This window comes from Xylaria bambusicola (assembly GCF_022495145.1).
Source record: "Xylaria bambusicola strain CBS 139988 unplaced genomic scaffold F5B22scaffold_25, whole genome shotgun sequence".
NCBI classification, from domain to species: Eukaryota; Fungi; Ascomycota; class Sordariomycetes; order Xylariales; family Xylariaceae; genus Xylaria; species Xylaria bambusicola.
Genome location: NW_025953578.1, coordinates 281,229 through 300,157, shown reverse-complemented (window position 1 = coordinate 300,157; position 18,929 = coordinate 281,229). Strand labels below are relative to the sequence as shown.

At 48.3% G+C, this 18,929-nt stretch overlaps 7 protein-coding genes across 7 annotated transcripts; 3 read left to right on the top strand and 4 right to left on the bottom strand.

The window, feature by feature from the left end:
* The first annotated feature begins 1,954 nt into the window (after positions 1-1,954).
* Positions 1,955-5,285, top strand: F5B22DRAFT_219006 (thiamine diphosphate-binding protein). The gene is made up of 4 exons (XM_047969747.1): positions 1,955-2,611; positions 2,686-2,790; positions 2,849-2,916; positions 2,978-5,285. The coding sequence occupies exons 1-4, from the start codon at positions 2,448-2,450 to the stop codon at positions 4,726-4,728; spliced, it is 2,088 nt and encodes a 695-aa protein (XP_047830127.1). The 5' UTR covers positions 1,955-2,447; the 3' UTR covers positions 4,729-5,285.
* On the bottom strand, positions 4,998-6,509 carry F5B22DRAFT_218710 (uncharacterized protein). The gene is made up of 4 exons (XM_047969745.1): positions 6,386-6,509; positions 5,739-6,325; positions 5,597-5,623; positions 4,998-5,520 (listed from the first exon to the last, which is right to left on the bottom strand). The coding sequence occupies exons 2-4, from the start codon at positions 5,866-5,868 to the stop codon at positions 5,267-5,269; spliced, it is 411 nt and encodes a 136-aa protein (XP_047830126.1). The 5' UTR covers positions 5,869-6,325; positions 6,386-6,509; the 3' UTR covers positions 4,998-5,266.
* A 300-nt stretch (positions 6,510-6,809) lies between these two features.
* Positions 6,810-8,847, top strand: F5B22DRAFT_218648 (galactokinase). Its single transcript, XM_047969743.1, has 2 exons — positions 6,810-7,666; positions 7,724-8,847. The coding sequence occupies exons 1-2, from the start codon at positions 7,035-7,037 to the stop codon at positions 8,640-8,642; spliced, it is 1,551 nt and encodes a 516-aa protein (XP_047830125.1). The 5' UTR covers positions 6,810-7,034; the 3' UTR covers positions 8,643-8,847.
* Positions 8,839-9,627, bottom strand: F5B22DRAFT_218913 (uncharacterized protein). The gene is made up of 2 exons (XM_047969746.1): positions 9,354-9,627; positions 8,839-9,266 (listed from the first exon to the last, which is right to left on the bottom strand). Exons 1-2 carry the CDS (start codon positions 9,440-9,442, stop codon positions 9,053-9,055), a joined length of 303 nt encoding a protein of 100 aa, XP_047830124.1. The 5' UTR covers positions 9,443-9,627; the 3' UTR covers positions 8,839-9,052.
* A 1,695-nt stretch (positions 9,628-11,322) lies between these two features.
* On the bottom strand, positions 11,323-12,563 carry F5B22DRAFT_218704 (carbohydrate-binding module family 63 protein). The gene is made up of 2 exons (XM_047969744.1): positions 11,970-12,563; positions 11,323-11,889 (listed from the first exon to the last, which is right to left on the bottom strand). Exons 1-2 carry the CDS (start codon positions 12,381-12,383, stop codon positions 11,479-11,481), a joined length of 825 nt encoding a protein of 274 aa, XP_047830123.1. The 5' UTR covers positions 12,384-12,563; the 3' UTR covers positions 11,323-11,478.
* A 1,522-nt stretch (positions 12,564-14,085) lies between these two features.
* Positions 14,086-15,466, bottom strand: F5B22DRAFT_609748 (uncharacterized protein). The gene is made up of 2 exons (XM_047975161.1): positions 14,557-15,466; positions 14,086-14,467 (listed from the first exon to the last, which is right to left on the bottom strand). The coding sequence occupies exons 1-2, from the start codon at positions 15,190-15,192 to the stop codon at positions 14,414-14,416; spliced, it is 690 nt and encodes a 229-aa protein (XP_047830122.1). The 5' UTR covers positions 15,193-15,466; the 3' UTR covers positions 14,086-14,413.
* An 874-nt stretch (positions 15,467-16,340) lies between these two features.
* Positions 16,341-18,857, top strand: F5B22DRAFT_609743 (uncharacterized protein). Its single transcript, XM_047975160.1, has 3 exons — positions 16,341-16,433; positions 16,499-18,019; positions 18,089-18,857. Exons 2-3 carry the CDS (start codon positions 16,886-16,888, stop codon positions 18,368-18,370), a joined length of 1,416 nt encoding a protein of 471 aa, XP_047830121.1. The 5' UTR covers positions 16,341-16,433; positions 16,499-16,885; the 3' UTR covers positions 18,371-18,857.
* Positions 18,858-18,929: the final 72 nt, after the last annotated feature.

Here is an 18,929-nt window from a genome sequence, read left to right as displayed (position 1 = left end):
GACACTTGCATCACAGGAATGACACCGCCTTATCGAGCAACACATTAGTCTGTCGTACGAACTATCATAGAGGTGAACAGGAATCCCGCCAATTTGCCAGATGCAATTGAACCCGACCTTATGTCAGAGCAGCTTGATTGATCATATTGAAAATATTGCTGCTGAAGGGGCATGTTTAGCCGACGAGTTCTGTTGGCCACGTATTGATCATTCTTAAACCTCTATTCGGGCAACTGTATCCGAGTCATGGGATCTTTTCCTTTTTTCAGTTCCCATGCGCGACCTGGCAGCAACCGTGAAGGTAATTTGGAGAACAGCGTACGTAGTAGAAAATCTTCATGTTGATATAGCGCAAGCATGGAGACTGATGCCTTTCTATCGAGCTCAATTCCAAGGTCTGCTAACTTCCGAAGACTTGGCAGTGGTTTGGTCGAAGCAGGCACGTGTGACGTATCGTTGTTACCTTGGCAGTTTTAAATACTGATCCTACACTTCTCTATATTATGCTTGGGTGGACATTAAATCGTGCTGCAACGGGGGTGCCCTGAATACATAGGACCTAAAAAGGCAAGTTGATCAACAGTTGGGCCAATCATGATGTGTACGGACCAGGGCTCTGTGTCTAAATATAAACTTGAAGCTTCAGGTCGGAATACTGTAGTTGTCATGCAAGTGTTATGTCAAAAGATTGAAAACAAGCAATCATCAAATATTGCATACCTAACCTAGATAGCATACAAGCCTAGGTAGGTTTCTATTGCTGTGAGAGGTTGATTGACTTGTAGCTACTTCCATCTAATGATTGAACCCTACTTTCACAGGCCGCAAGGACCAGGCCATCATGATTCGGCTCATACGTAAATCTGGTCATTTTGCATAGGGACAAGAATTACTGTAGACGAAGAGGAGGTGTAATAGTAGTAATGAGCATATTATAGTTTGTGTTCCTCCCCAAGTAATATGTTTCGCCTCATGATTCCATGGGGATTTGGGGGGTTGCCTCAATAATAATTCAGCTAGGATCAAAGAATTGTAGGGTGTCCACATATAACTCTTCCATGAGCTACTCCAAGTAACTACCTATTCGCTACGGCGATTGTGCCTACAGTAGTGAATTACGACTTAAACTTCCAAATGTACGGAAGTAATAAGTTAAGGTAGGTAGCGTAGCGACTTTGAGTCATAGACAGCAATGAGCTAGCAGCACGGTTGTGATGAGATCTATGAAATGCCGTGTGTGACATATCCATATCGAGAGATGTTGGGTGTTGACTCAGATACCTACAACGTATATGTAGGTAGGTACCTAGGTACCGAATCTTTTTGCCTTTTGCCCGCCCTTGTCTCCGGTAAAAACCGGCGGGACGATACTCTTCTAGGTAACGTTTCTCGGTGTGATGAGTGCGCATCTAGTGTTCCCTTCGTCTTGACCGTTTTCTAAAGACGACCTCTACAATGTGACACGCGAGCTTCGTTCGTCTTACTTGGCCTTGGGTAGTTGTCTGGAGAGCCTCGTGACGAAGCGGGAGTGAATCGAAAGTAGAGAGAGACTTCAGAAATGGGAGTTGACCAGCGGGTCAGGGATAGATGATACTGACATACCGGTAGGCGGATAGGTAGGCCATGTCCTATTACTACGAAGTAAGTATGTACTTAGATCAGACCAGACCTCAGACTATTGCTCAGACCACTGCTCAGACCGCCATGCCCATCATGGTACACATACACAGACATACACCAAATGACGACCAGGCCAATGATGGAGACAGAGATTTTCTGGTAAGCCGATATCGCCACCACTCGCCACTCACGTTGATTTGCAGATAGCGGGACCCACAGCCAGGGCCTGCCGAGCCTGTACAGTACCTGTCGACTGTCTGACCTGTGTACTGCCTGTGATGGCCCTGTACTGGCCCTTACAGGGCCCTGTAAGGGCCTGTGCCAGAGGGCGGGTCTGCCTGGGCCAACGGCTGCACGACGCAGTACCACAGCGGCTGTCTGGCTGTTGATTGGACGGGAGCAAGCCGTGGCGGGGTCAACCCCACAGTTCTCACGAATCTTGGACGGCTAAGTTTTGTGGTGCCTCAGGATCGGCTCTAGACCTGCGAGCTGTGGTAGCGCCGAAAACCGCTGGATACCTTGAATGTCTTTTTCCCACTCGACTCACCACTTGTGCAGTCAAACTTCAAATTTGTCTTGCAGTGTCGACGTCGTGGGACAATTGATGTGGCACACCTTGGTTCCCGTCGTCATATTTCTAGGGTTCCCTCACTTTTCTTTCGAATTCGAATTTTGAATCTCAAATCTCGAATCCAAACACGACGACACTCCACGATCATTGTTCTAGGTGACCCATCCGTCCCAGCTTCCTGGACTTTTGCTGGCTGGTTGGCCCTCCCAGACCAAAGCTCTCCTCCCCTCTCCTCTCACGAATCCGCCATTTCACAATGCTTCGATCACGACAAGCCGCCAAGGCCGTCAGGGCCCTTGCGCAAACTTCGCGACAGAATCAGCGTTCCTTCACCGTTTCCCCCGCTGCTTCGGCTCTACAAACCACCACAAAGCCGCTCAACGCCGTCCGGAATCAGACCACCTCAGCACAACCTACCCCGTAAGTTTGCGATACTCTGCGCATTGTATTTATCTAGCTATTTCAGCCCTTAGACTGACATCTTGAGTGTTCAGTCAAATAAGAGACACGCCTGCGCCTAGCTTCAATGTCGCCGACGCAAAGGACCGTAGCCATGTGCAACCACTGGTCAACCCAAGCACCCCAAACATGGACGAATCGTACGTCCCTCCCCTTCTATGGCAATTGCGTTGAGATTGTAGCTGACGTAAAAACTAGGTTCATTGGCAAAACTGGAGGCGAAATCTTCCACGAAATGATGCTGCGGCACGGTGTCAAACACATCTGTATGTTTTCTGATAGCCATTTTACTTTTCGATAGGGATAATAACTTATAGTGACTCATAGTTGGCTACCCTGGTGGGGCTATCCTTCCCGTTTACGATGCTATATACAACTCGAAACACTTCGATTTTATCCTTCCAAAACACGAACAGGGCGCTGGGCATATGGCTGAGGGCTATGCTCGCGCTTCTGGTAAACCAGGCGTTGTTCTTGTCACATCTGGCCCCGGTGCCACGAATGTGATCACCCCGATGCAAGATGCTCTTTCGGATGGCACACCCATGGTTGTATTCACTGGCCAGGTGGTCACTGGCGCTATTGGCAGCGATGCCTTTCAGGAAGCAGACGTTGTTGGCATTTCGAGAGCTTGCACCAAGTGGAACGTTATGGTAAAGGATATTGCCGAGTTGCCGCGCCGCATAAACGAAGCTTTCGAAATTGCTACAACTGGTCGCCCCGGTCCGGTGCTCGTTGATCTACCAAAGGACGTTACTGCTGGCGTTTTGAGGAGGGCGATTCCCACAACATCTGCCTTGCCTGGCCTTCCCAGTGCTGCCTCGCGCGCTGCCATGGAGGCTACACAAAAACAGCTTGAACGTTCTTTGTCTCGTGTCGCAGAGCTCATCAACATCGCAAAGCGACCCGTTATATATGCTGGCCACGGAATTATAACGTCTGAGAACGGACCCCAGCTGCTCAAGGAGCTCGCAGACAAGGCGTCAATCCCCGTCACCACTACGCTACATGGTTTGGGAGCCTTCGATGAGCTGGATGAGAAGTCTCTGTACATGCTTGGCATGCACGGCTCTGCGTTTGCTAATATGGCTATGCAAGAGGCTGATCTCATCATTGCCTTGGGTAGCCGATTTGATGATCGTGTCACACTCAACATTTCCAAGTTTGCGCCTGCCGCAAAAGCCGCTGCGGCAGAGGGTCGTGGTGGCATTGTTCACTTCGAAATCATGCCGAAGAACATAAACAAGGTTGTTCAAGCAACTGAGGCCATTGAGGGTGATGTATCAAGGAACTTGTCGCAGCTACTCCCTCACGTTAATTCAACATCGATGGCGGATCGCAAGGAATGGTTTGACAAGATCAAGTCTTGGAAAGAAAAGTGGCCAATGAACTCTTTCGAACGCACTGAGAGACCAGGGATGATCAAACCTCAAGTTCTCATTGAGCAGCTCAGCGAATTGACTGCGCCCCGGAAGCACGAGACGATCATTACTACCGGAGTAGGGCAACATCAAATGTGGACAGCCCAACACTTCCGATGGCGCTATCCTCGAACCATGATTACCTCCGGCGGTTTAGGCACTATGGGATACGGGCTGCCTGCTGCCATTGGTGCCAAAGTTGCACGGCCTGATGCCTTGGTCATTGACATTGACGGTGATGCATCGTTCAATATGACCCTTACTGAACTTTCCACCGCTGCCCAGTTCAACATAGGTGTCAAAGTCATTGTTCTCAACAATGAGGAGCAGGGTATGGTTACTCAGTGGCAGAACCTCTTTTACGAAGACCGATATGCGCACACCCATCAAAAGAATCCCGATTTCATGAAGCTTGCTGATGCTATGGGTGTTCAACACAAAAGACTTATCAAGCCAGAGGACACTACAGAGTATCTTAAATGGTTGATCGAATCAGACGGCCCTGCTCTACTAGAAGTTATGACGGACAAAAAGGTGCCTGTCCTGCCTATGGTTCCTAGCGGCTCGGGTCTACATGAGTTCCTTGTATGGGACGGAGAAAAGGACAAGAAGCGGCGAGAACTGATGCGATCACGCACTAGTGGCTTACATGGCTAATAATTGATTATGATGTTGCATATGCGTTTGGCGTTTTGTCTGGCTTTATTTCTTTTCCCTTATCATTCTACTCGTGGTGGCAAGAAGTTTTTTGACGTATAACTGACATTGAGCGGTGTCCAAAAAGTCTGGAAGCAATTTACCAAAACTTGTATATCCTGTGTATGGTTTCGATCTCAATGGATACGGTGGTAGTATGTGGCTATGGCGTACCTATTTAGTTATGTATGCAATGTTTCTATCGGATATGGATTAAAATGAAACGGATTGGCAATTTTGAACATTTAACGATAACGATCTGAAGCTGAAGGCCATGGTTGGGCTGTGTGACATGCCTCTCTACCATAATGTATATTTATTATACCTTTGTAGCGCACGCAATTTAGAGTGACAAGGGCCATGCTCGTCCCATATTGAAATCTTCGTCTATCAGTGCATATCACTCCCTTCTTCTAATCCTTCCTATTGAGCTGTTCTTATTGTAGTATCTACGTGTCTCCCTCACGTGCGATGCCCTTACTAGAAGGCTGGTAGCCACCTACTCGGTAATCCCAATCGCAGCGCACGAGTAGCTGTGTTCCTTGCCCGCCCACATGCTGCAGAGCCGGATGCATTCGACTTTTGGTTTGCCTTCGGACACGTAACCGTTCACGTCGAAGCACGGCCAATGCAGGCGTCCGACCGGGTCGCCATAGCACGAAGTGCCATCTTCCGTGCTCGCCGGGAACCCGTACCAGCGCCAAATCCCGTCGTTGACGGTCGTTATGTACACGCTCTGCGTGGTATTTTTGACTGTTGCGCCTGCGTGTTAGCTTGATCGCTTTCGGTATATTGTACCAGTCTGTAGATTCGGTTGTGTCGAACTTACGTTTAATCTGCTGGTGATTTGTGCCAACTATTTTTCTTGGGGGTCAGTCGCTATTTTACTAATGGGAGGTTTTTGAATAGGGGGATAACGAGAGAGAGAGAGAGAGAGAGAATATAAGTAGGAAGTTCTGTGGCTGGCTTACTCCAGGCTTTTGAAATCGACCCGTCGCATCCCGGCCTAGCGAACTCGAAAGCTACCGTATTCCTCCAACCCGCAGCAACGGTAGCGAATGCGAAGAATGTTAATACTTGTTCTCTAAACCTCATGGTCATTGGTATTTGAAACTAGGTGTATCATACCTTTCCATCGGAGACTCTAATTTAGTGGGCGTCTCTGGACTTTATTCCTTGGGATGTCTTTCACATGAACAAACATGCCATCGTGTCTGACGACAAAGGACAGTGACGCATAGCATGAGCTCGAACTAAGAATACAGGAAAAGTACAACAATAGGCGCTGCTTAGTGACAAGGGCTGGCAAATATATGACATAAGTGCCGTCTTTCATGGTGCTCTTTGCTTTCCAACAATCTGGGTAACATGTGCCGCTGCTTTTTCGAGTATCATTAATTTGAAGAGGTAGGTACATGAAATTAATATTGACTTGCGAGACCCTATCATTTATTAAGTGTCTATCTGTGCCTACAACGTTCAAATTGTCTTAGAAGTGGTGTTTTGGGATACCCGGTGTTCTTATGTAAGTCGGCCGGGAGGATTGAGGCTGCAAGTACTGTATGTAAGGTACAGGTAGGTACCTGGTAGTTTACAGGCAAGGTACAGGCCTACTTACCTCGGTAGCCCAGGGACCCCTGCCTTGCTCAAGTTTAGGCAGAGAGGAAATGTACATTGTTCGATGGAAATCCCAAACTGTTCGTCTTTTTTACTTCAAACTACTCAAGCCATACAAGCGAGTTGGTCAATAGAATCAGAGTTAGGCAATATCTCTTGGTGCTTTCAGAGCCAGAGACATAAGTATAGCTCGGAGTAGGTAGGTGTCGAGTGGTGTAAAGAGACTACCTACCTACCTAGGTACTTATGAGAGGCTGGGGTATGAAATGTGGAGGGCGGAATGGAGGGGTAAAGTCACTTCAAGTCTTCAAAGGTACAGGGGAGGAATTAACATGGCGCTTGTGAAAACAAGAACGCCCCTCAATTTGGCTGGAGATTCTCATCGCGTGACGAAATGAATATTTGGAGTATTTCATCTCGTTTCCTCAATCTGTTCATTCTTATATAGTCCGCGATCATCTCACTTCACCATAGCGACGAGCACGTGCCCTGCGATCGACTAAACAAATTATTATACGACAGATTGGCGGGGAGCTCGACCTACGAAGCGGGGTGTTAAGTCGTGCATTACTCTGTCCCACGGTGCAGGCACGGCTAGCATCGAAGGGTTAGATCACCCTCGTGGTCTACGCGTATACATAGCCTCCAAGATGTCTGGGCCCGTGCCTACGGTGACTGCTTTAAGCGACATCTATACAACACAAGCTCTAGCAGACCAAGGGGTACGATGGAATAATCTGCTCGAGAAGTTCCAGGCGCGCTATGGCAGTCCTGCGCAATTCGTCGCTCGTTCGCCGGGCCGTGTGAACATCATCGGCGAGCATATTGACTATTCCCTCTACTCGTGCCTGCCTATGGCCATCATCCCGGATGTCATCATCGCTGTTTCGACTGATGAAGCCCCATCTGACGAAGGGACATTCAACATCAAGATCGCGAACGTGGATGATCGGCGGTTCCCGGCGCGAGAATTCGATATCCCTCACTCGGAAGTTGAGATTGACGCAACGAAACACGAGTGGACCAATTACTTGAAGTCCGGGTTGAGGGGCGCCTTGGAGCTCTTGCGGAAAAAGCATGGCCCTGACTTCAAGCCTAAAAGCATGCAGATGCTCATGGACGGGACAGTGCCTGCGGGTGGAGGTCTGAGTTCAAGTGCCGCCTTCGTCAGTACTAGTGCGCTGGCTGTCATGGTTGCGAATGGTGAGAGCGACGTTAGCAAAAAGGACCTAACTGAGGTCGCCATTGTCAGTGAGCGCGCCGTTGGTGTCAATTCGGGAGGGTAAGTAAACCCCTTAACAACACTATTTCTTGTAGGCTGCGCTTACACAACTTTTAGAATGGATCAGTCTGCATCAGTTTTCTCTGAACGAGGATCTGCCTTGCTGGTATCCTTCGTGCCCACATTGTCAGCGCGACCTGTGTTCTTCCCCAAAACGAACCCTGAGCTGTGTTTCATGATTGCTCAGTCTTTCGTCACCTCTAACAAGCAAGTCACTGGGCCCATCCACTATAATCTACGGGTTGTGGAGTGTAGCATGGCTGCGGCTTACCTCAATGCCAAGCTTTGCCCGGCGGGCACTGAGCTTCCGAAAGATGCTGGTCCTCTAGGCGTGTCAATTCGTGGCTTCCATGATAATTACTTCAAGGGCACACAGAAGTCGATGACTCAACAACTCGAGGAGTTGATTGAGTTGACCAAGAGTACTCTGACCCAAGAGCAAGGATACACCGTTGAGGATGTTGCTTCTGCTCTGAGTATCTCGGTTGATGACTTGAAAGGTCGTTTTATGTCGAGCTTTCCTGTTCGAGGGGAATATTTCAAGCTCCGTCAGCGAGCTCTGCATGTGTTTACCGAGGCGTTACGAGTTCTTCGATTCTTATCACTTCTCGAAGATCCCGCTGAAGCCCCCTCCCCCGACAATACAGCCCAGTTCAATCAACGGCTTGGCAATCTGATGAATGAAACTCAGGACTCATGCCGTGAAGTGTATGAGTGTAGCTGTCCTGAGATTGACGATATATGCCGCATCGCCCGCGAGGCTGGCAGCTACGGGAGCCGGTTGACTGGCGCTGGTTGGGGTGGTTGTAGCGTTCATCTTGTGCCAGCGGACAAGGTAGACGATATCAAGGCGGCGTTGGTAGAGAAGTACTTTTCTAAACGACAAATATCGGAGAAAGACATGGAGGATGCGATTGTTGTTAGTCGGCCTATGAATGGGAGTGCCATTTACAAACATGACGGTGGAAAGGTTTGAATGAAACCTGGGCTACCACAACTCAACCTAGACTTTGAAGTAGCTGGGCTATAGGCTAGTAGAGATTCTAGGCCTAAGATTATGAGTAATACTAGTACCAACATATTACTTAGTACTGCATCATATGTAGTCGCGTATTTGACTAGCAGTCGTTCAGCTTATCATTTGTTTATTGCCTATAATGACCCCATTGATCTAAAACATTTAATTCCATGCGAGGATTCAAGGTTCATGGTATGCAATTATATAATATTGAATTATAACAACGTAACTATGGTTTGGGCCTTTTTGATAATATCACGACTCCTTAATTAAAAACACCAACCCTGATATGCTCAACATAGAAAACCGACTGATAAGCCTCTAAACATTCACGACGTCCATCACATTTTGGTATGTACGCATTGCATTCATTTGGTCCAACCTAGCACATTCAGCAGACTGTTGCGCGGATCGCCGAATTGATCAACTAAGAGACCCTTTTTCCGAGCCTCCTCTACCTCTGGTGTATTCTGCTGGGCGAATATGTCGTCGAAGCCGACGGAACGTTGGTGGAGTTGTTTGGATACGTATAGACCGACGAGACCGGCGGCTCCTAACCAGGCGACTGTTGGCAAGAGGATTCTGCGATTCATGACTGGGTTAGCTTGTGCGACCTTGTAAGAGATATATATACAGGCATGTTGCTATTGATTGCTGATTGCTACGTACTTTGAGGCCACTGCACCGCCCTTCGGGATCATTGGAGTAACCGGGTGTGGTACCCCTGCGGCAACACGCAGACGCATTGATGGTTGCATCGTGTAAGTTGCTTGTTGTGTGTATGAGATGTAGGTGTGGGTGGTTGTATAGATAGGTATTGATTGAGGTTGCACTGAGAAGAGTGATGTGCTCTCAAGGGAAGGGTATCAGACACTCTATTCGACAGAGATGAAGATTATGAACTAATACTGCAGACGGATAATGTCTAGATGTATGATGTGTGTGATGTTGGTTGTATATTATTAACACTGCTTGTTGTGTGACACGGAAGAGAAGCCATCGTGAAAGGACACACAGTAATATCAGGGAGATATTATACTCGTGCCAACTAGTGTACATTCCCTCTTCAATGAGTCAAACTTTTCCCTGTGCCACTATTTTGGATTCGGCTTGAATCCTAACAATTTCCTATGAGGTCGATAATCTGGACGTGATCATAACACTCAGGAGCCTCATGAGGTGATACTGGGCCGGTGCCCCCCGAAGGCGGCCCCAGACGTCGGTGAACTGCATGTGCCAGTGGCCCCCTGTCGCAGTTTGTCCAGACAGGGGCGTGGCCCGTCCTGTTGGGCCTAGCTGAAATCCTACTGACCTGACCGTGGCACCACTTCTCCCATTTGTCGCTGAACAGCCTCTCTTTTCTCTCACTTCGTCTTGCTCGTGACGAGTTGTGAGGTCTAATATTCTCCCGTTTGACATCATTCGGGTCCCGAGTTGTTTTCGCGACCGGGCGACCCATTCGTCGTATTCATAACACCAAAAAATGAGGTTGCTTGGAACGTGACAAAAACGAAAAGGATGCCTGTATTCGGAAGTCCTGGGGAGCCGAGCCCTATTTTGTTCGACTGGGTCAGGTGTGTTGTTGTCGCCGAATTCTGACGTCGACGGTGAATTACTACTCCGAACATTATCGTTGGCCCGGCTTACCTTCTGATCATACCACAATGTATCATCAAACTGTAGCCATAATCCAGAGTTTGTCTGCCTTTGCAAGTTTATCAAAAACATACTGTAAGTCGGAGAAAAACACCATCACAATGAATTCTGTTTAGCGAAGCTGCTACATTAGGTGGTCTTGCATTCACGACATTTGACTATCCAAGGAACCCGGACTTCTTCTGTGCGCGACGCCCTATATTACTAATCGAAACCTTCTTCAATATCACCAGATCATCGTGTAACAAGAAACAAGCGCGACTTTAGAACGTGAACAGAACAGCGAAGATTACCTATGGCAATCTAGCCGTCGCTTTCAAAAAGCTAGACTTAGCTACGTCGACAAGACTTGAAGAGCACACGAAGGGCACACAACTGGCTTCGTATCAAAGCATCCCTCCATTTCGGCGACAGCTGTTATGTCGCTTGCGGTGATCTGGTGGAAAATCGTGTAGTTAGGGATTGTTCCGTTCCTACCTAGGCACTTAGGTACGCTATCGAGAACGCGTGTACCTATTCTAGGAATACGATTATCGGTAACATACATAAGGTCTGTAGGTGGTAAGGTACGAGCGTCATCAGCGCTCGTCTAACAGTTTAACCGTCATCGCATCCAACGTGTATTTCATCTAAGATGTGCTTTTGCCCAGCAAAACCATCGTCTATCCACGTTGTCTCTCTACTGAAGCAGGTACTTTGCGATGGGTCATACACACTGGATCTTGGACTCGGGCTCCCGTCATCTTCTAACGTCCACGACGTTGGATCGAAGATGCTGGCCAGCCCATCGCTAATTCAATAGCAGTTCCTCATGCCCAATTTCTACCTCACGACTCATCTTCACCAGACTCGTCATAGGGTTTTCGATCAGATGTATTCAGCTTTGAATAGTATCACGATACGCAACTATCCGAATTTCAATGAGAGGTGCGTCCCAGTTATATATATTTAAGCAGACGGCTAGTTGTTTTATACTGTAAGAAATTCTGTAATTGTCTCTCAACGACAAGGAAACTAAGAGTTGAAGATGTGTAAGTTACCAAATTATGAAGACTAATGTAATATAGACAATGAAAATTACTTGAGGCTACATGATCTTGCATCTTATTCGCAGGTGCTGCATTGCAGTCAGAAGCGATCAGAAGTTTGACCCAGCTGTCACCTGCGAATCCGAGGCCACGCTCACATTCCTGACAGTCACGGTGCTTCCCGACTCGCTAGTGACACGGACGGTTACAGTATCTGTTCCGAATCCGCTCGGATTCTCGAAGAAGTTGTAATCCTGTCGCTTTGTTGATTTCCAAGTCGAACCACCATCCGTACTAACTTCTAGCTTGGAGACAGGCTCATTGGCGTTCACGACCTGCATAGAAAACCAGTAGGCCGAGGTTCCTGACTTGTTGTGTAGGACAAGCGGTGAAGAGATGGGGCAATCTACGAATGTGTAAGAGGTGGGTAGAAGGCCGGTTGACGAGGACGCAAAGACATTGAAGGCGTCCTCGAACAGATCAAGATGGCCCTCGTCACATTCAGGGCATTTGTCCACGATCTGAAGGAGTCGTTAGCATATTATTTGCAAGCGTTCATCAGTGGGTGCGGAGTAAACAAGGAGCAGGGTTAGGGACTTACCATTACTGTGATCGTCTTTCCGTTCGCAGTGACATCGAGACACGCACCACAATGCGCTGCAGAGTTCCAAGCTGATCCTGAAAATGCGGTGCCATATATTCCCGATGGCAGTGAGTAAGTGGTGAAAGAGCATGTCCCCCCGTTGAGATTGCCTCCGTAGAATGTCGATGTTCCCTTCACAGCGTTGCTCGATGCTACAACTGGCAATGCCGTCGACGCAGACACCGCAGATGACGCTGAGGAAGAAGAATAATTGGGCAAAGGCGATGCAGAAAATGACACCGAGGAAGAGACTGCGTCTGGTGTTGCAGTAGAAGCTACAGCGGCCGTTGTAATTGACGTCCCTGGACGTCTCGGACAGGCCATAGCAGCTGGCACAGCCAGCAAGGCGAGAATAGCACCAGTGCTTCTCATCTTGAAATGACAAAACAAGGAATTTGCCTTGGAGAAAGACTGAAAATGGATAGTACGATCCGAAGACGATCTATATCACAGCATACTAATGGGCGGAATGTATCGTTTTATACCAAGATGCAGTGGGCATCATCCAGGGGAGATCCATAGTAGTAAGCTCACCATTCCCTCCATCTTACCTAACATTTGACTTCACAATAATTCAAGGAGCTACAAACCTAGAGTCTGATAACATGACCCATGGGTTAAAGTCAACCCAAGTAGTTGTGAGCCTTCGACCGGGTTCCTGGGCTCCTGCAATTTACCTCAAACGGGATCCCCACTGACAGGGAGAGAACAGGGTTAGTTTCTACGTAGATTTATGATGAAGCATGGCAGGCGATCCGGCCCGAAGCTAGCGGGGCAACATGCCTGGGATACATATTGCAAATGCAATATATCAAAAACGTGTAATCACGGCATCCTATGTAGTATAGGTATATACGCTGCTAAGTGTATATCATCACATTACCCCGGCACCTAAAGATCTGCAGAGATCTCTGTGGCTGAAAACGATATCAGCGAGCGCTGATGCTTTAGCATACTGTCGCATAACTCTAGGTTAGGATAATATATGAACACATAACTTTCAGCATGCTGTGATAATTCCCGACTTATATGTATCAGTTGGACAACTTAGGCTCGCTTTAGGAGCTGGACAATGAAGATAAGTGATGTGGATATCATCCGATTCAACTAGGCTAGTAAATATAACTACTAAGTCTCAGGACGACACCCGCCAAACACATGACTTTCGCAACTTGACCACAATAAGAGGAAAAAGCGAGATGAGAATGTAATATAAGGGGCCAAGAATACCATTCAAGTTATGTCATATATCTGTGTATACCCAAAAATTCCTCGAGAGTCCTGTATCGTACTTATTTATGCCTTACCACTCGCTACAACACTTCGTCTCCTTCCTAGCTCATTCTCTCCCGGCGTCGTCGAGACACCATCTTGACCTTGGAATCCACGTCCCGCACCCGCAGCGCCAGTTTCCGCCCTCCGCTTGGCGAAATGCCATCTCATCAACAGATACGCAGCCACACTTCCTAATACAAGCAGAACGAGCACGACGATGATGGCTATCAGGCCCGTAGAATCGGCCTGTTTCGAGTCTTGGACGTCGTTGCCCATGTTTCGAATTGTTGAGTCTTTCGTTGCGGGGAACGTTGTCGGGAATAGTGACGGAGTGCGGGATAACCGGACAGGTAACAGGACAGGCACCTTGAGTATTGTGGCCTGTATTTTGTCTTCTTTGCCGAGCTCGGTTACGAAGCGTAAGTGAACATAAACGGTGTACCTTCTCCGAACCTGCAATGCATGTTCTATCTCGAGCCCCAGCTTATAAACAGGCTAGCTCTAGATCAGCGGCTCGCTTTTGTATGTATAATAGAGAAGCTGTAATAGGATCCCTTGTAAATCCCCCGTAACAGGGAATCGGACTAGGGCAGGGAAGAACCGTAGATTAACAACCACTTTAAACAGCAATTTGCTCTCAAGAAATTTTATACTAGGGTCTGTACATCATTGCCAGTGTCTTTGTCTGGTTGCCAGCCCAGTACTCTTTGTGATCTGACGTCCTTGTAATTTTCATGATGTGTCTTGGATTTTGGGACGCAATTGGCTATACAAGTTTGCGCCCAGACAAGGAGAGAGATTCAAGATCAAGATTCATGTACTTTGATTATCGTTTGAGTTCATTTATCTATTACTATATAGACTCATGTCAAATTCATCGCTTGTGATTAACACTTCTATGACGCGTTCCAGCCCTTGGGTCGCGTAAGTGTCCTACCAGTAACTAAAAAGTATCTACATGTCTCATATTAACATTACAGTGTATACGTTCGACAGGCGCTGAAGCAAGCCAAATGACAGGTAGCGGCTACAGCCAATCTGACCAGTCACGGATACTGTCGTATTATTTGGTTCTTAGCCAGAAAGAACTTGGATTATGATGCTGGGTTCGCCATGCGTCCCACCCCCTATGAGCGCTTTGGAAATCGTGGAATAAGCGTACCATTCCAGGCAGGATATGACTATAACAACAGATGTTAGTATGCATCTACCAGCCTTCGGAGCTTTAAAGAAGCTCATTAAAGCAGGGAAGCGAGTGATTATCACTTACTGTATGCCATTGGCCGTCATCGTAAGAGCTACTTGTGGTCCAAGTGAAGACTGGTGTTGAGGTAGTAAGAGACGGGGCCATTGTTACAAAGGTTGAACTGGTCGAAGTTGGGTAGGGCAGAGATGATGTGGACAGGGATGTCGTGGAGATTGTTGACGGAATATTGGATGTTGAAGCAGTGGTCATTGATGTCGTAGTGGTGTGGGATACGGAGGTTGTGGAAGCACTGCTTGATGTCGAAGTAGTTGATATTGACGTTGACGAAGTATGAGATGTGGGCGTTGTTGGTGTTGGAATCAACGTAGTTGTAATAACCTCGGTAGTTGGCTCAATGTCAATGATTGAGATAGTACGCGTAGATGGCTTGCCAGATACAGTCACCGTCTCTGTCTCTGTAACAGGAGGCGAGGACTCGATGATTGTTGTCGGTGCCGACGTAACGGTGACTGTCAGAGTCGTGTCTGCATCGCTCCCTTGCCCCCCACTTCCATCAATTGGAACCACCGAATACGTAGGGCGTGCAGCGAGAGCCTCGGCAGCTGGTGTTCTTTTCCAGAAGAAAGGCAGAGCTGATGACGGGCTACAAAGGGACGAGAGAGCCACGAGCAGGGAGAGGGGGAGGCCGTTGGGTCGCATCTTGCTTAGACAGCTCTGAGATGCTGAAGAGACTCGCTTCACTTGTTGGCTTGCGATGGTGCAGGTCTACCAAGACAGAATTACGAAGCTAGAGAAAAGATCTACAGGACAATGGAAGACAGAAGAGAGTTTGACCTACGATCGGGACATAGACGGTTTTATTGAGAGGCACATGGGAACGCGAATAATGAGAAGGTTGGGAGTCTTGATGATTCGCCCTTCTTGTCATGACCACAGTTGGTTGGGAGAGATGCTATGTGAGGGGTGGCTGGGAATGGAATCACTGGGGGGTTTTACAGGTAGGTAGGTCCTTGCAGAGAAACGGCGAGCGCTAATTGGTGGCACCGTTACCAGCCACCCACTATATCCCTATTCTTGGGCAGACCTAGGCAAACCTAGGCAGCGTTCGCGGGGCATGGTCCTCTGTACCTGCATTAGCGTCAGTCGTATCTACCTATTAAAGGTTAGCGCGTGTGGTGCTTCACAGGTAGCTCTGTCTTCCAGGTTGGACTTGTTTCCCTCGTCGTCAAGATGTTCATATCCTTCTCTGCTACAAAAATAAAATAAAATAAAATAAAATTTGTTCACAGCTTCAAAACACTCGAAAATAAATGGTTCTTCCACACTCAAGGGAGGATTGAGTTTGCAAGGGCCATGAAACGTGTAGACAGACAGACAGATATTAGAGTCCAACGCGAACTTGGGCATTTTCCGGTCGGTTCCCACGTGCAGGCGAAAGGTACGGTAGATCTCGAAAAGACCCCCGGCTCCCTGTCCCTTCTCAGTATGTAATTTATATCCCTGTAGAAATCATGGAAGGAGGTTATTTGCAGCTCACCAGTCAAGCGTATATATATTCTTATTACCTAAGCCAATATGACGGTTTTCGTGTTGGAATCTTTATGGCTTTGTTTATCTAGAGACGACTATAGCAGTTAGCCCTCAAAAAGTGGAAATGGCCAGTGTCTTCATGATCATTTCAATACCTCTTACACAGCTGTCAAAACAAAACTGAATATAGTTGCAGCCTAGTCAAGAAACCGCCGCAGTTACGAATAGGACATGATTAATCACAGACATGGCTTTCCCCTCCTCGATTGAGTAGTATTTATAGTAGGTAGTAGGTATCCGTCTAGTTGGTAGCTGGAGTGAATTCTCAACTGTGGCTGTATCACAGTGGGCCCTATCCTGCTAGGCACACTGATAGCCGGTTGCGGCTGTAGCGGTAAACTTCCAAGGTTCTACTGTAGGTAAGTACACGTCTTTAGCGATGGGAAAGATGGGGCCCCGGTGCTAGTCTACCTACCTAGTTTTTGTCGGTTCTTTGGAGGTCGAATGACGCAACCATTCGCTTTGGTGTGTGGCGCCACGACGAACCCCAGCTGATGGCGTGAGGCGGAGTAGTTCTAAGCCATCAGCCGTCCACTATCACTACCTAGGTAACATGGACCTGTGGTCTTTACTTAGGCATCATCTTTCTGTTAACTGCCTCCGATTCCGTCCCTAGAGTACGTAGAGCTCTTGCCACTCTTGTCTTTTACCTACCCATTGGAATTGTTATTTATATAGACGTGCCCCTAATATTCCTTCAGCTGCTGATTTCTATATCGCAAAGCAACCGCCCACTAAGACGACATCCGTCTCTTCGAACCACTGTTCTGTAATATCTAAACAACTCCATACGAGCATCTACATGTACAACCAGCAATATCCTCCCCCGGGTCAATACCCAGGTGGTCAGTATCCCGGGCAGTACCCGCCGCCTCAGGGTCAATATCCTCCACAGCAAGGCTATCCGCCACAAAACCACAGTCCTTATCTGCCTCAGGGCGGTCATTACCCACCACCGCCCAGCAGTTATGGCGGCGGCTACGGCGGCGGTCCGGTAGAACTTCCGGGAAGCAGTGGACATCCGCCTCCCCAGGGACAATATCCTCCCCATGGTGGCCACCAGTCCTATGGAGCACCGCCGCCACCACCACATCCGGGTTACGGCGCTCCGCCAGGCCCCCCTCCAAATCAGTACGGTGCTCCGCCGCCAGGGCCTCCTCATGGCCAGTACGGTGCTCCCCCGCCTCAGCAGTACGGTGGACACCAAGCTGCACCCCAATACGCAGCCCCGCCCGGGGGCGGCGGTCCTCCGACCCAGCCTAGCCCTGGCTATGGACCGCCACAGATCATTCAGTGGGATGCGAACCCTGACGCTCAGGCTTTAAGAAAGGCCATGAAAGGGTTCGGTACCGACGAGAAAGCTCTTATACAAGTTCTAGCCAATAAAGACCCACACCAGGTTGAAGCTATCAAGCAAGCTTATTCCCGGTCGTTCAATCGTAATCTCGAAAAGGACATCAAGTCAGAAACGAGCCGATACTTCGAGCTTGGGTTGGTTTCCATCGTACAAGGCCCGCTAGCTCACGATGTGCATCTCCTGCATTCAGCCATGGACGGCCCAGGTACGAAGGAGAAGGTCTTGAACGACGTTCTGCTCGGACGCAGCAATGCCGATATGAAGGCTATCAAAGGCATGTACCAGCACACGTTTAACTGTTCACTTGAAAGAGATGTCAAAGGCGATTTGAGTATGAAGACAGAGCGACATTTCATGATTGTACTAGGTGCTTGCAGAGCGGAAGATAGCGCACCCGTCATACCACAAGCGGTTGACCAAGATGTTATGGAGCTTTACCGAGCAACTGAGGGTAAAATGGGAACAGACGAGATGCTTGTCTGTTCGATCCTATCGACTCGGAACGACAACCAAATCCGTGCTATAAGCAGAAGCTACGAGGAAAAGTTCAGGCGCCCGCTTGAGACCGTCATCAAAAAGGTAAGTCCGCTTTTGCCTAGCATGTTACTCCAAGACACCCGGTTTACTGACACGGGGCTATCTATATAGGAATTCAGTGGACACATGAAGGACGCGTTATTGTTCCAACTACAGAATGCTGTAGACAAGTACATGCATGCGGCCACACTTCTTGAAGATGCCATGGCGGGCATGGGTACTAAAGATGAGCTGCTTGTGGCGAGGGTTGTCCGATATCATTGGGACCGTCGCACAATGGAAAATATCAAGGCGGCTTACAACCAGCGATACGGGAGAAGTCTGGCGAGCCGTATCCAGGGCGAAACAAGTGGGGATTACCAAAGACTCCTGGTTACCTGCGTTGGACCCTGAGTGCGTTTAAAAACGACTTTTAGTAGTAGTGATTTATACCCTTACCTGGCACCTCGGCATTTCCCTTCATAATATGGGGTTGTACATAGTTAGGGCTCGTTCGTCCTGATGAGATTTGACGACAGTAACGATGATGCAATGAGCGGGTCTAACAATAGATACCAATTCGTTTTTTTAATTCTCCATTGTGTTGCACAAGCAGTATCAATCGGTATGATGAGTGAATGAACGAGGCCATTTCCCGAAGAATATAGCTATCCGATGTGATACGGCTGCGGTGCGTACTCACGAGGCATAACAGCAACCTTGCCTAGGATGACTGCAGCTAGGCGGTGAGCGACCACCTATGTGAGCCAGTCGACGATCGATACTCAATCTGGGATACCTAGGTATGTACCTACAGTAGTACTTTGGGCAATTTTCATCAAAACAGACGGGTACTGTGATGGTATGGGCTCAATTGGTCTGTATTGTGGGTGAAGTTGTAGGAGTCTAAGTCTCGGGCTCTGCCAAGGGCCACTGTGGGAGACTGTATACCTGGGCTACGTACAGTGGGTCT